The following is a 15,201-nucleotide window of genomic DNA, read 5'->3' on the forward strand; positions in this document are numbered from 1 at the left end:
AGGGGTTTTGATCTGAGCTGTACCTCTGGGATAGATGGGAGGGTTGGGGGGGGGTTGTTGATCTGGGGGGATAGATGGGGGTAGGGTTGTTGATCTGAGCTGTACCTCTGGGATAGATGGGGGGTAGGGTTGTTGATCTGAGCTGTACCTCTGGGGTAGGGGTTTTGATCTGAGCTGTACCTCTGGGATAGATGGGAGGCTTGGGGAGGTAGGGTTGTTCATCTGAGCTGTACCTCTTGGATAGACGGGAGGGTTGGAGGGGTAGGGTTTATCTGAGCTGCACCTCTGGGATAGATGGGGGGTAGGGTTGTTGATCTGAGATGTACCGATGGGGGGGGGGTAGGGTTGTTTGTCTGAGCTGTACCTCTGAGATAGATGGGGTATTGGGGGGTAGTGTTGTTGATCTGAGCTGTCCCTCTGGGATAGATGGGAGGGTTGGGGGGTAGGGTTGTTGATCTGAGCTGTCCTCTGGGATAGATGGGAGGGTTGGGGTAGGGTTGTTGATCTGGCTGTCCCTCTGGGATAGTTGATCTTGTTGATCTGCTGTCCCTCTGGGATAGATGGGAGGGTTGGTGGGGGTAGGGTTGTTGATCTGAGCTGTACCTCTGGGATAGATGGGAGGGTTGGGGGGGGTGGGGTTGTTGATTGAGCTGTACCTCTGGGATAGATGGAGGGTTGGTGGGGGTAGGGTTGTTGATCTGAGCTGTACCTCTGGGATAGATGGGAGGGTTGGGGGGTAGCGTTGTTTATCTGATGTGTTTCCTTAAATCTGCTGCTCCTACAAAACACTGAGGATGCCTCTCTCAAGCATGTGTTTGTGTGTGTGTGTGTCTGTGCGCTCCTCGCTCCCCTCAAACAGTAGTCATTAGCCATCAGTGTGCCAGTGGATGGGCAGTGATGAGTGTGAACGCCACGTTCCTCTCCCCAAACCCACAACAAACACACACCTCCTCTCACACACCCCCACATCCTCTTCTTACCTTACCTCCCCTAACCACCCCCCTTGCAAGCCTCCTGTTTTCACTCTCCTGTTTAGCGTACATGACATCATGTTAAGGTAGCTGGCTAAGAGCTAGCTGGCTGCTCACTCTCTTTTGAACTTTTAATATTCCCTCGTTTTTTAAACAAACGCTCTGATGCAGGCCGGAATAACATCACAATAACAGCTCTGATCTGTTGAGGAGGGAGGGAGGAAGGGATGTGGCTTGTTCGTTCGTTTAATGTGGCTTTGCCTTTGAGGTGTTTCTTTGATCACAACACACATTAAGCTGCCCCCCCCCCACACACACACACCTCCCTCCAATACACACACACCTCCCTCCAATACACACACACCTCCCTCCAATACACACACACCTCCCTCCAATACACCCAAACACCTCCCTCCAATACACACATACACCTCCCCTGTTCAGTAGTGTTGGTAATGCAGTGGAGGAGCCCATCCATGTCACATTTCCGTAACGCTTCAAGGTCATGGGCCACAGATTACACTGATTACACTTATTATATACAGATTACACTGATTATATACAGATTACACTGATTATATACAGATTACATTGATTATATACAGATTACACTGATTATATACAGATTACACTGATTATGTACAGATTACACTGATTATATACAGATTACACTGATTATATACAGATTACACTGATTATATACAGATTACACTGATTATATACAGATTACACTGATTATGTACAGATTACACTGATTATATACAGATTACACTGATTATATACAGATTACACTGATTACACTGATTATATACAGATTACACTGATTATATACTGATTACACTGAATACACTGATTATATACAGATTACACTGATTATATACAGATTACACTGATTATATACTGATTACACTGATTATATACAGATTACACTGAATACACTGATTATACACAGATTACACTAAATACACTGATTATACTGATTATATACAGATTACACTGATTATATACAGATTACACTGAATACTCTGATGACACTGATTATATACAGATTACACTGATTACACTGATTGGGGTGTGTGTTTGTCATGTATGCGGTGCCAGTGAGTGTGAACGTCTGCGTGTGTGAACATCTGCGTGTGTGAACGTCTGCGTGTGGGAACGTCTGCGTGTGGGAATGCCCCCCCCGGGGCACATGCTGAAACATCACCTCTATCAACCTGGCTCACATCAAAGGGAAACGACCACAAGTCCTCTGTGTGTTATGGGTGGTGTAGCATGTTCATTACTAGCAATTATAGCATTGTCTGCTTGCTTTTAGTGCTGCTTTTCTCTGCCATCTTTGAAATAATTACTTTTTTTCATCAATCGTTGAGAATGTTTCCATGTCCAGCCTCCCCACACACACACACACACACACACACACACACACACACATACACACACTTGCTGTGCAGACGAAGGGGCATTCTTTTTTTATTGAGTCAGTGTATAGCCCTGGTTGTTACATTGCCCAAGGCCCAAGGGGAAATCAATGGGAATAGGTTGTCAACAAATCACCATGTAATTTCAACATCGGGCACTTTGCTAAACTAGCTGGAGTAAGCGATCTGCACTCTCTTCACACACTCTCTCACACACGCACGCACACACATCCCATACTTCTTCACACACACTCCGAGCCATCAGCCGTGACAGCTAGCCATTTGTTACTGCTGAGCACAAATCACTTGGCTAGTGATTGCAGTCTGAATCCACACAGCCTGGCGCTCTTATCATCCTCTTCAAAACATGGATATTATCCACCGCCACATTGTCTGGCATCTCCACCTAATAGTTCTCCCATACAGGATGATGGGTTGGTGACTGGTAAACACGTCACAGAGCGCTGTCTTTTTACTCATGCTGTTTTAGTTATGACTGTCTCCGCTGAAGGTAAGGCTAGTAGAAATAGGATTATTTAGTATTTGTGACATGGTGCTAATGCAGTGATAATTACTACAGGAAACGGAGATGACCAATTTCCCCATGGTGGTTACTGCGATCGGGCGTCCATTTTGGGGCAGAGCGCTGTATGGCTCAACAGTGATACATGGGATATGAGCCAAATACTAACGCCGTTGGCATCTAGTCAACGGGCCTGTTTGTAGACATTGAAAATGTCTCCCTGTCACCTATCGCTTGTCCTTGGACAAATCACTGATTTAATGTGACGTTATTGGTTAAAGCATTGTAGTGGAACCATCACTTTCACCTATCCAATCATGGTAAATCAGTGATTACTGCAAGGAAGAGATGTGTGTTCCAAGTACTTTACATTTACTGACAAAGTAATCCAACCAGGCTCTATGCTAACAGGAATGGACTCAATGTATTCAAACAGAGACCAAAAGTGAAGCATTCCATGCTCCTCCTCTTCCCTCTCTCTCCCCGCCCCTCAGGCACCCAGCTGGAGAACCTGATGGAGACCATGAGGGCAGAGATCGCCGCCCAGCCCCCAGTGGAGGGCTCGTACGCTGCCCGCCGAGGGGACTACTGCATCGCCAATTTCTCCTCCGACGGAGAGTGGTACGTGTTTTGTCTTTCTGTCACATGGTGCTGCAATGTCTCCATTTGAATGTGTAGTAAAATACCTGACCCTATGTTGAGGTCTTGGAACTCATCTTTCTCTTAAAGAGAGAGCTATTGGTCCTACAATCAATCCCCTTTCCTTATGACTAGTGCTCAATCAATCCCCTCTCCTTATGACTATTGCCCATCCCTTTCCTTATGACTATTGCCCAATCCATCCCCTTTCCCCAATCCATATGACTAGTGCCCAATCCCCAATCCATCCCCTTTTTCCTTATGACTAGTGCCCAATCCATCCCCTTTCCTTATGACTAGTGCCCAATCCATCCCCTTTCCTATGACTATGACTGCCCAATCCATCCCCTTTCCTTATGACTAGTGCCCAATCCGTCCCCTTTCCTTATGACTAGTGCCCAATCCGTCCCCTTTCCTTATGACTAGTGCCCAATCCAATGACTCCATCCCCCTAGTGCCCAATCCATTTCCTTATGACTAGTGCCCAATCCATCCCCTTCCTTATGACTAGTGCCCAATCCATCCCCTTTCCTTATGACTAGTGCCCAATCCATCCCCTTTCCTTATGACTAGTTCCTTATGACTAGTGCCCAATCCATCCCCTTTCCTTATGACTAGTGCCCAATCCGTCCCTTTCCTTATGACTAGTGCCCAATCCATCCCCTTTCCTTATGACTAGTGCCCAATCCGTCCCCTTCCTTATGACTTTCCTTATGTGCCCAATCCGTCCCCTTTCCTTATGACTAGTGCCCAATCCGTCCAAGTGCCCAATCGTCCCCTTTCCTTATGACTAGTGCCCAATCCGTCCCCTTTCCTTATGACTAGTGCCCAATCCATCCCCTTTCCTTATGACTAGTGCCCAATCCGTCCCCTTTCCTTATGACTAGTGCCCAATCCGTCCCTTTCCTTATGACTAGTGCCCAATCCGTCCCCTTTCCTTATGACTAGTGCCCAATCCGTCCCCTTTCCTTATGACTAGTGCCCAATCCGTCCCCTTTCCTTATGACTAGTGCCCAATCCGTCCCCTTTCCTTATGACTAGTGCCCAATCCGTCCCCTTTCCTTATGACTAGTGCCCAATCCATCCCCTTTCCTTCCTAGTGCCCAATGAGTGCCCAATCCGTCCCCTTTCCTTATGACTAGTGCCCAATCCATCCCCTTTCCTTATGACTAGTGCCCAATCCATCCCTTTCCTTATGACTAGTGCCCAATCCATCCCCTTTCCTTATGACTAGTGCCCAATCCGTCCCCTTTCCTTATGACTAGTGCCCAATCAATCCCTTTCCTTATGACTAGTGCCCAATCAATCCTTTCCTTATGACTAGTGCCCAATCCGTCCCCTTTCCTTATGACTAGTGCCCAATCCGTCCCCTTTCCTTTCTAGTGCCCAATCAATATGACTAGTGCCCAATCCATCCCCTTTCCTTATGACTGCCCAATCCATCCCCTTTCCTTATGACTAGTGCCCAATCCATCCCCTTTCCTTATGACTAGTGCCCAATCCATCCCCTTTCCTTTCCTTATGACTAGTGCCCAATCCATCCCCTTTCCTTATGACTAGTGCCCAATCCAATGACTAGTGCCCAATCTCCCCTTTCCTTATGACTAGTTCCCAATCCACCCCCTTTCCTTATGACTAGTGCCCAATCAATCCCCTCTCCTTATGACTAGTGCCCAATCCATCCCCTTTCCTTATGACTAGTGCCCAAGTCGGGGCTAATAGTTGGCATTTGGGTTCAGCCAAAATGTACATTAGAGGATCATATTAGAGCAACTGATAAGCTCCGCCCTTAACCTGGATGTGAGTAACCCACACCCTCTCTCATTGGCTTTTTGCCTGGATCTATTCTTATAGAGACTTATGACGTTTGTAAAGGCCAGGTATCAACTTTCCAAAATACAAAGCGTCCTACCTATTTATCTACCCTTTGTTCATACTGTTTCTGGTTTTAAATCTGCCCAGCCATAAAAGGGACATCACAAAGTCATGGCTCCTGAACGGCCCTGGTTTTTAAGAGGGCCCCTTTTAGAACAGAGCTTTGTAGAGGTGTTGAGCCCTCGTCAACCCAGCCGGTACACCGGATGTTGCTGGTGAAGTTTACAGATGGTGGCGGGGACAGATGGTAGTCGCGGAGGCGAAGTGCGTCGTGTGGGCGCCACCGGGTGTCTGCTATGACTTTGGGCCCCATCAAGGAGGTGACCGAGAGAGAGAGACGGTGGGAAGGAGAGGGAGAGAAGGGAAATGCCAAACTGATATTAAAAATAGAGACTCGCCCCTCCCTAGCCAGGTGGACAGCTCATCATCTCCCTCCCCCTCTCCCCTCACTCAGCTTCTGGGAACAAAAACTTTTATGTTTTCGCATCCACCAGTCATAGTTGAGGAGAGCTTTCAAAAGAGCCATCTGTGAGATGCAGTGGCTGGGATTTTTACATTTTTTTAATCTTCTTGTTCACTCGTACTTCCTAATCTCCCTTTGGCTGTTTTGTATGGGGAGCACCAGTCTATTGTTACTCCTGTTTTGTATGGAGAGCACCAGTCTGTTGTTACTCCTGTTTTGTATGGAGAGCACCAGTCTGTTGTTACTCATGTTGTGTATGGAGAGCACCAGTCTATTGTTACTCCTTTTTTGTATGGAGAGCACCAGTCTATTGTTACTCCTGTTTTGTGTGGAGAGCAGCAGTCTATTGTTACTCCTGTTTTGTATGGAGAGCACCAGTCTGTTGTTACTCATGTTGTGTATGGAGAGCACCAGTCTATTGTTACTCATGTTGTGCATGGAGAGCACCAGTCTGTTGTTACTCATGTTGTGCATGGAGAGCACCAGTCTATTGTTACTCATGTTGTGCATGGAGAGCACCAGTCTGTTGTTACTCATGTTGTGCATGGAGAGCACCAGTCTATTGTTACTCATGTTGTGCATGGAGAGCACCAGTCTGTTGTTACTCCTGTTGTGTATGGAGAGCACCAGTCTGTTGTTACTCATGTTGTGCATGGAGAGCACCAGTCTATTGTTACTCCTGTTTTGTATGGAGAGCACCAGTCTGTTGTTACTCCTGTTGTGTATGGAGAGCACCAGTCTGTTGTTACTCATGTTGTGCATGGAGAGCACCAGTCTGTTGTTACTCCTGTTGTGCATGGAGAGCACCAGTCTGTTGTTACTCCTGTTGTGTATGGAGAGCACCAGTCTGTTGTTACTCATGTTGTGCATGGAGAGCACCAGTCTGTTGTTACTCATGTTGTGCATGGAGAGCACCAGTCTATTGTTACTCATGTTGTGCATGGAGAGCACCAGTCTATTGTTACTCATGTTGTGTATGGAGAGCACCAGTCTATTGTTACTCATGTTGTGCATGGAGAGCACCAGTCTATTGTTACTCATGTTGTGCATGGAGAGCACCAGTCTATTGTTACTCATGTTGTGCATGGAGAGCACCAGTCTATTGTTACTCATGTTGTGTATGGAGAGCACCAGTCTATTGTTACTCATGTTGTGCATGGAGAGCACCAGTCTATTGTTACTCATGTTGTGCATGGAGAGCACCAGTCTATTGTTACTCATGTTGTGCATGGAGAGCACCAGTCTGTTGTTACTCATGTTGTGCATGGAGAGCACCAGTCTATTGTTACTCATGTTGTGCATGGAGAGCACCAGTCTATTGTTACTCATGTTGTGCATGGAGAGCACCAGTCTGTTGTTACTCATGTTGTGCATGGAGAGCACCAGTCTATTGTTACTCATGTTGTGCATGGAGAGCACCAGTCTGTTGTTACTCATGTTGTGCATGGAGAGCACCAGTCTGTTGTTACTCATGTTGTGCATGGAGAGCACCAGTCTATTGTTACTCCTGTTGTGCATGGAGAGCACCAGTCTATTGTTACTCATGTTGTGCATGGAGAGCACCAGTCTGTTGTTACTCATGTTGTGCATGGAGAGCACCAGTCTGTTGTTACTCATGTTGTGCATGGAGAGCACCAGTCTGTTGTTACTCATGTTGTGCATGGAGAGCACCAGTCTATTGTTACTCATGTTGTGCATGGAGAGCACCAGTCTATTGTTACTCATGTTGTGCATGGAGAGCACCAGTCTATTGTTACTCATGTTGTGCATGGAGAGCACCAGTCTATTGTTACTCATGTTGTGCATGGAGAGCACCAGTCTGTTGTTACTCATGTTGTGCATGGAGAGCACCAGTCTATTGTTACTCATGTTGTGTATGGAGAGTCACCAGTCTATTGTTACTCATGTTGTGCATGGAGAGCACCAGTCTGTTGTTACTCATGTTGTGCATGGAGAGCACCAGTCTATTGTTACTCATGTTGTGCATGGAGAGCACCAGTCTATTGTTACTCATGTTGTGCATGGAGAGCACCAGTCTGTTGTTACTCATGGAGAGCACCAGTCTATTGTTACTCATGTTGTGCATGGAGAGCACCAGTCTGTTGTTACTCATGTTGTGCATGGAGAGCACCAGTCTGTTGTTACTCATGTTGTGCATGGAGAGCACCAGTCTATTGTTACTCATGTTGTGCATGGAGAGCACCAGTCTGTTGTTACTCATGTTGTGCATGGAGAGCACCAGTCTATTGTTACTCATGAGGAGAGCACCAGTCTGTTGTTACTCATGTTGTGCATGGAGAGCACCAGTCTGTTGTTACTCATGTTGTGCATGGAGAGCACCAGTCTATTGTTACTCATGTTGTGCATGGAGAGCACCAGTCTGTTGTTACTCATGTTGTGCATGGAGAGCACCAGTCTGTTGTTACTCATGTTGTGTATGGAGAGCACCAGTCTATTGTTACTCCTGTTGTGTATGGAGAGCACCAGTCTGTTGTTACTCATGTTGTGCATGGAGAGCACCAGTCTGTTGTTACTCATGTTGTGTATGGAGAGCACCAGTCTATTGTTACTCCTGTTGTGCATGGAGAGCACCAGTCTATTGTTACTCATGTTGTGTATGGAGAGCACCAGTCTATTGTTACTCATGTTGTGTATGGAGAGCACCAGTCTATTGTTACTCATGTTGTGCATGGAGAGCACCAGTCTATTGTTACTCATGTTGTGCATGGAGAGCACCAGTCTATTGTTACTCATGTTGTGCATGGAGAGCACCAGTCTATTGTTACTCATGTTGTGCATGGAGAGCACCAGTCTATTGTTACTCATGTTGTGTATGGAGAGCACCAGTCTGTTGTTACTCATGTTGTGCATGGAGAGCACCAGTCTGTTGTTACTCATGTTGTGTATGGAGAGCACCAGTCTGTTGTTACTCATGTTGTGCATGGAGAGCACCAGTCTATTGTTACTCATGTTGTGTATGGAGAGCACCAGTCTATTGTTACTCATGTTGTGTATGGAGAGCACCAGTCTGTTGTTACTCATGTTGTGCATGGAGAGCACCAGTCTATTGTTACTCATGTTGTGTATGGAGAGCACCAGTCTATTGTTACTCATGTTGTGCTGGAGAGCACCAGTCTGTTGTTACTCATGTTGTGCATGGAGAGCACCAGTCTGTTGTTACTCATGTTGTGCATGGAGAGCACCAGTCTATTGTTACTCATGTTGTGCATGGAGAGCACCAGTCTATTGTTACTCATGTTGTGCATGGAGAGCACCAGTCTATTGTTACTCATGTTGTGTATGGAGAGCACCAGTCTGTTGTTACTCATGTTGTGCATGGAGAGCACCAGTCTATTGTTACTCATGTTGTGCATGGAGAGCACCAGTCTATTGTTACTCATGTTGTGTATGGAGAGCACCAGTCTATTGTTACTCATGTTGTGTATGGAGAGCACCAGTCTATTGTTAATCATGTTGTGTATGGAGAGCACCAGTCTATTGTTACTCATGTTGTGTATGGAGAGCACCAGTCTGTTGTTACTCATGTTGTGTATGGAGAGCACCAGTCTATTGTTAATCATGTTGTGTATGGAGAGCACCAGTCTATTGTTACTCATGTTGTGCATGGAGAGCACCAGTCTATTGTTACTCATGTTGTGTATGGAGAGCACCAGTCTATTGTTACTCATGTTGTGTATGGAGAGCACCAGTCTATTGTTACTCATGTTGTGTATGGAGAGCACCAGTCTATTGTTAATCATGTTGTGTATGGAGAGCACCAGTCTGTTGTTACTCATGTTGTGTATGGAGAGCACCAGTCTATTGTTACTCATGTTGTGTTGTGCATGGAGAGCACCAGTCTATTGTTACTCATGTTGTGCATGGAGAGCACCAGTCTGTTGTTACTCATGTTGTGTATGGAGAGCACCAGTCTGTTGTTAATCATGTTGTGCATGGAGAGCACCAGTCTGTTGTTAATCATGTTGTGTATGGAGAGCACCAGTCTATTGTTACTCATGTTGTGTATGGAGAGCACCAGTCTATTGTTACTCATGTTGTGTATGGAGAGCACCAGTCTGTTGTTACTCATGTTGTGTATGGAGAGCACCAGTCTGTTGTTACTCATGTTGTGTATGGAGAGCACCAGTCTATTGTTACTCATGTTGTGCATGGAGAGCACCAGTCTATTGTTAATCATGTTGTGTATGGAGAGCACCAGTCTATTGTTACTCATGTTGTGCATGGAGAGCACCAGTCTGTTGTTACTCATGTTGTGTATGGAGAGCACCAGTCTGTTGTTACTCATGTTGTGCATGGAGAGCACCAGTCTGTTGTTACTCATGTTGTGCATGGAGAGCACCAGTCTATTGTTACTCATGTTGTGTATGGAGAGCACCAGTCTGTTGTTACTCATGTTGTGCATGGAGAGCACCAGTCTGTTGTTACTCATGTTGTGCATGGAGAGCACCAGTCTATTGTTACTCATGTTGTGCATGGAGAGCACCAGTCTGTTGTTAATCATGTTGTGCATGGAGAGCACCAGTCTGTTGTTACTCATGTTGTGCATGGAGAGCACCAGTCTATTGTTACTCATGTTGTGCATGGAGAGCACCAGTCTGTTGTTACTCATGTTGTGTATGGAGAGCACCAGTCTATTGTTACTCATGTTGTGCATGGAGAGCACCAGTCTGTTGTTACTCATGTTGTGCATGGAGAGCATCAGTCTGTTGTTACTCATGTTGTGCATGGAGAGCACCAGTCTATTGTTACTCATGTTGTGTATGGAGAGCACCAGTCTATTGTTAATCATGTTGTGTATGGAGAGCATCAGTCTGTTGTTACTCATGTTGTGCATGGAGAGCACCAGTCTGTTGTTACTCATGTTGTGCATGGAGAGCACCAGTCTATTGTTACTCATGTTGTGCATGGAGAGCATCAGTCTGTTGTTACTCATGTTGTGTATGGAGAGCATCAGTCTGTTGTTACTCATGTTGTGCATGGAGAGCATCAGTCTGTTGTTACTCATGTTGTGCATGGAGAGCACCAGTCTATTGTTACTCATGTTGTGCATGGAGAGCACCAGTCTATTGTTAATCATGTTGTGTATGGAGAGCATCAGTCTGTTGTTACTCATGTTGTGCATGGAGTTGTGCATGGAGCATCAGTCTGTTGTTACTCATGTTGTGCATGGAGAGCACCAGTCTATTGTTACTCATGTTGTGCATGGAGAGCATCAGTCTGTTGTTACTCATGTTGTGCATGGAGAGCACCAGTCTATTGTTACTCATGTTGTGTATGGAGAGCACCAGTCTATTGTTACTCATGTTGTGTATGGAGAGCACCAGTCTGTTGTTACTCATGTTGTGCATGGAGAGCACCAGTCTATTGTTACTCATGTTGTGCATGGAGAGCACCAGTCTGTTGTTACTCATGTTGTGCATGGAGAGCACCAGTCTGTTGTTACTCCTTTCCAGGAAAAGCAGCGGTTCTTCCTTTTTATGCAAAATACGTTTTTTGTTTTAGTGTTTCTTCCGGGACCTGTTATTCTGTTGTTCTGTTATTCATTGATGTAATTTCCAACCATAGTGAGTGTTGTACATCTTTATTCTGAGAGGGAGGGAGGTTTACTGGTTTTATTAAAGACTAATTAGGGTTGGGTTCCTTTCAAGGCCTGTTGAATGCTGCCACTGAGGAGTTCTGAATGAGTCTGTGTGTCTGTCATTCTCTCTTTCTCTCTCTCTCGTCACTTTCTCCCTGACTGTTTCTTTTTCTCTCTCTTCTCTCATCATTCTCTGTCTTCTCTCTACATGTCTCTCTCTCTGTCTCATCATTCTCTGTCTTCTCTCTACATGTCTCTCTCTCTCTGTCTCATCATTCTCTGTCTTCTCTCTACATGTCTCTCTCTCCCTCTCATCATTCTCTGTCTTCTCTCTACATGTCTTTCTCTCTCTGTCTCATCATTCTCTGTCTTCTCTCTACATGTCTCTCTCTCTCTGTCTCATCATTCTCTGTCTTCTCTCTACATGTCTCTCTCTCTGTCTCATCATTCTCTGTCTTCTCTCTACATGTCTCTCTCTCTCTCTCATCATTCTCTGTCTTCTCTCTACATGTCTCTCTCTCTCTCTCATCATTCTCTGTCTTCTCTACATGTCTCTCTCTCTCTGTCTCATCATTCTCTGTCTTCTCTCTACATGTCTCTCTCTCTCTGTCTCATCATTCTCTGTCTTCTCTCTACATGTCTCTCTCTCCCTCTCATCATTCTCTGTCTTCTCTCTACATGTCTTTCTCTCTCTGTCTCATCATTCTCTGTCTTCTCTCTACATGTCTGTCTCTCTCTCCCCTGTTGTGTCCACTCCACCATTGCCTAATTGTTAGTAGCGTTTGTTTTCTCCTTCTGTCCACCCTGTCTCTCCTCGGGTTAATGCGGTGATGTGAGCCACACAGTGATTGACAGGCCCTTTGACTCGCCTCTCCCTCCCACTGAGCTATCCCACAATGCACTTCACCAATTGGCTTCAATACCTTTTATTTTTGATTATCTCTGTGCTTTTCTGGTACTATAGGCTTAGATTGTAGACGTAAGATTTCTCACACACCTCTTGAAATGAACAAGTCATACAGGCCAATATAATTCCCCTTGTTTCTATACAGTGGCCTGTCTAAAATTGAACATTTCAAATCCCATAGGATCTCTCTCCTCAAAGACCTTATCACTACAGACATATCCACCACCACACCAGCTCTCCTCGGAAATAAGAACGGAATGATTTACTCATCTCCTTGTACCTCCCTCTCTCCCCTTTCTCTCTCTCTCCTTTCTCTATCTCTCGTCTTCTCTCTCTCTCTCATATCTTCTCTCTCATCTCTCTCTCCCCTTTCTTTCTCTCTCTCCCCTTTCTTTCTCTCTCTCTCATCTTCTCTCTCCCCTTTCTCTCTCCTCTCTCTCATCTTCTCTCTCCCCTTTCTCTCTCTCCTCTCTCATCATCTTCTCTCTCCCTTTCTCTCTCTCTCTTCTCTCTCATCTTCTCTCTCCCTTTCTCTCTCTCTCTCTCTCTCTCATCTTCTCTCTCCCTTTCTCTCTCTCATCTTCTCTCTCCTCTTTCTCTCTATCTTCTCTCTCATCTTCTCTCTCTCATCTTCTCTCTCTCATCTTCTCTCTCTCATCTTCTCTCTCCTCTCTCTCTCTCCTCTCTCTCATCTTCTCTCTCCTCTCTCTCATCTTCTCTCTTCTTTCTTTCAATTCTCACCTTTCTCTCTCTCATCTTCCCCTCCATCTGTTCCTTCACTTACCTCTCTAAAGGTACAGAGCCCGGGTGGAGAAAGTTCAATCGCCAGCAAAGGTCCATGTGTTCTATATCGACTATGGCAACGTGAGTACCTTTATAGCTGTATCCCTCACTACATGAGTACCTTTATAGCTGTATCCCTCTCTACGTGAGTACCTTGATAGCTCTATCCCTCTCTACTTGAGTACCTTTATAGCTGTATCCCTCTCTACTTGAGTACCTTTATAGCTCTATCCCTCTCTACGTGAGTACCTTTATAGCTGTATCCCTCTCTATGTGAGTACCTTTATAGCTGTATCCCTCACTATGTGAGTACCTTTATAGCTGTATCCCTCTCTATGTGAATACCTTTATAGCTCTATCCCTCTCTACTAGAGGTCGACCGATTAATCGGAATGGCCGATTAATTAGGGCCGATTTCAAGTTTGAATAACAATCGGAAATCGGTATTTTGGGCCTCGGATTTTATTTTATTATTATTTATATATATATATATATATATATATATATATTTTACACCTTTATTGAATCTTTATTTAACTTGGCAAGTCAGTTAAGAACACATTCTTATTTTCAATGACGACCTAGAAACGGTGGGTTAACTGCCTTGTTTAGGGGCAGACCGACAGATTTTCACCTTGTCAGCTCGGGGAACCAATCTTGCAACCTTACAGTTAACTAGTCCAACGCAATAACGACCTGCCTCTCTCTCGTTGCACTCCACAAGGAGACTGCCTGTTACGCATATGCAGTAAGCCAAGGTAAGTTACTAGCTAGCATTAAACTTATCTTATTAAAAACAATCAATCATAATCACTAGTTAACTACACATGGTTGATGATATTACTAGATATTATCTAGCGTGTCCTGCGTTGCATATAATCTGACTGAGCATACAAGTATCTAAGTATCTGACTGAGCGGTGGTAGGCAGAAGCAGGCGCGTAAACATTCATTCAAACAGCACTCTCGTGCGTTTTGCCAGCAGCTCTTCGTTGTGCGTCAAGCATTGCGCTGTTTATGACTTCAAGCCTATCAACTCCCGAGATGAGGCTGGTGTAACCGAAGTGAAATGGCTGGCTAGTTAGCACACACTACTCGCTCTGAGCCTTGGGGTGGTTGTTTCCCTTGCTCTGCATGGGTAAAGCTGCTTCGATGTGGTGGCTGTTGTCGTTGTGTTCCTAATTCGAGCCCAGGGAGGAGCGAGGAGAGGGAAGGAAGCTATACTGTTACACTGGCAATACTAAAGTGACTATAAGAACATCCAATAGTCAACGGTTAATGAAATACAAATGATATAGAGGGAAATAGTCCTATAATTCCTATAATAACTACAACCTAAAACTTCTTACCTGGGAATATTGAAGACTCATGTTAAAAGGAATCACCAGCTTTCATATGTTCTCATGTTCTGAGCAAGGAACTGAAACGTTAGCTTTCTTACATAGCACATATTGCACTTTTACTTTCTTCTCCAACACTTTGTTTTTGCATTATTTAAACCAAATTGAACATGTTTCATTATTTGCTTGAGACTAAATTGATTTTATTGATGTATTATATTAAGTTATAATAAGTGTTCATTCAGTATTGTTGTAATTGTCATTATTACAAATAAATTAAAACATTTTTAAAAAACGTCCGATTAATCGGCATCGGCTTTTTTGGTCCTCCAATAATCGGTACCAGTATCGGTGTTGAAAAATAATAATCGGTCGACCTCTACTCTATATGTGTGTGCCTGCCTGTGTGTGTGTCCCTGTTCATGTGTGTGTGTGTGTCCCTCTTCGTGTGTGTGTGTGTGGTGTCCCTGTTCTTGTGTGTCCCTGTTCGTGTGTGTGTTTGTGTCCGTTCGTGTGTGTGTCCGTTCGTTCGTGTGTGTGTGTCCGTTCGTGTGTGTGTGTGTCCGTTCGTGTGTGTGTGTGCGTGCGTGTGTGTGCGTGCGTGTGTGTGTGTGCGTGTGTGTGTGTGTGTGCGTGTGTGTGTCCGTTCGTGTGTGTGTCCGTTCGTGTGTGTGTCCGTTC

General features: G+C 45.0%; 1 protein-coding gene across 1 annotated transcript in view; it reads left to right on the forward strand.

The window, feature by feature from the left end:
• Nucleotides 1-15,201, forward strand: part of snd1 (staphylococcal nuclease and tudor domain containing 1) — a gene marked incomplete at its 5' end in the record, with an annotated part of 285,561 nt that overhangs the window by 220,533 nt on the left and 49,827 nt on the right. The window contains 2 exon segments of the mRNA XM_042297858.1: nt 3,410-3,536; nt 13,193-13,262. Coding sequence (XP_042153792.1) covers nt 3,410-3,536; nt 13,193-13,262 — 197 coding nt within the window.

Source organism: Oncorhynchus tshawytscha, linkage group LG15, assembly GCF_018296145.1.
Source record: "Oncorhynchus tshawytscha isolate Ot180627B linkage group LG15, Otsh_v2.0, whole genome shotgun sequence".
In the NCBI taxonomy this organism is placed as follows: Eukaryota; Metazoa; Chordata; class Actinopteri; order Salmoniformes; family Salmonidae; genus Oncorhynchus; species Oncorhynchus tshawytscha.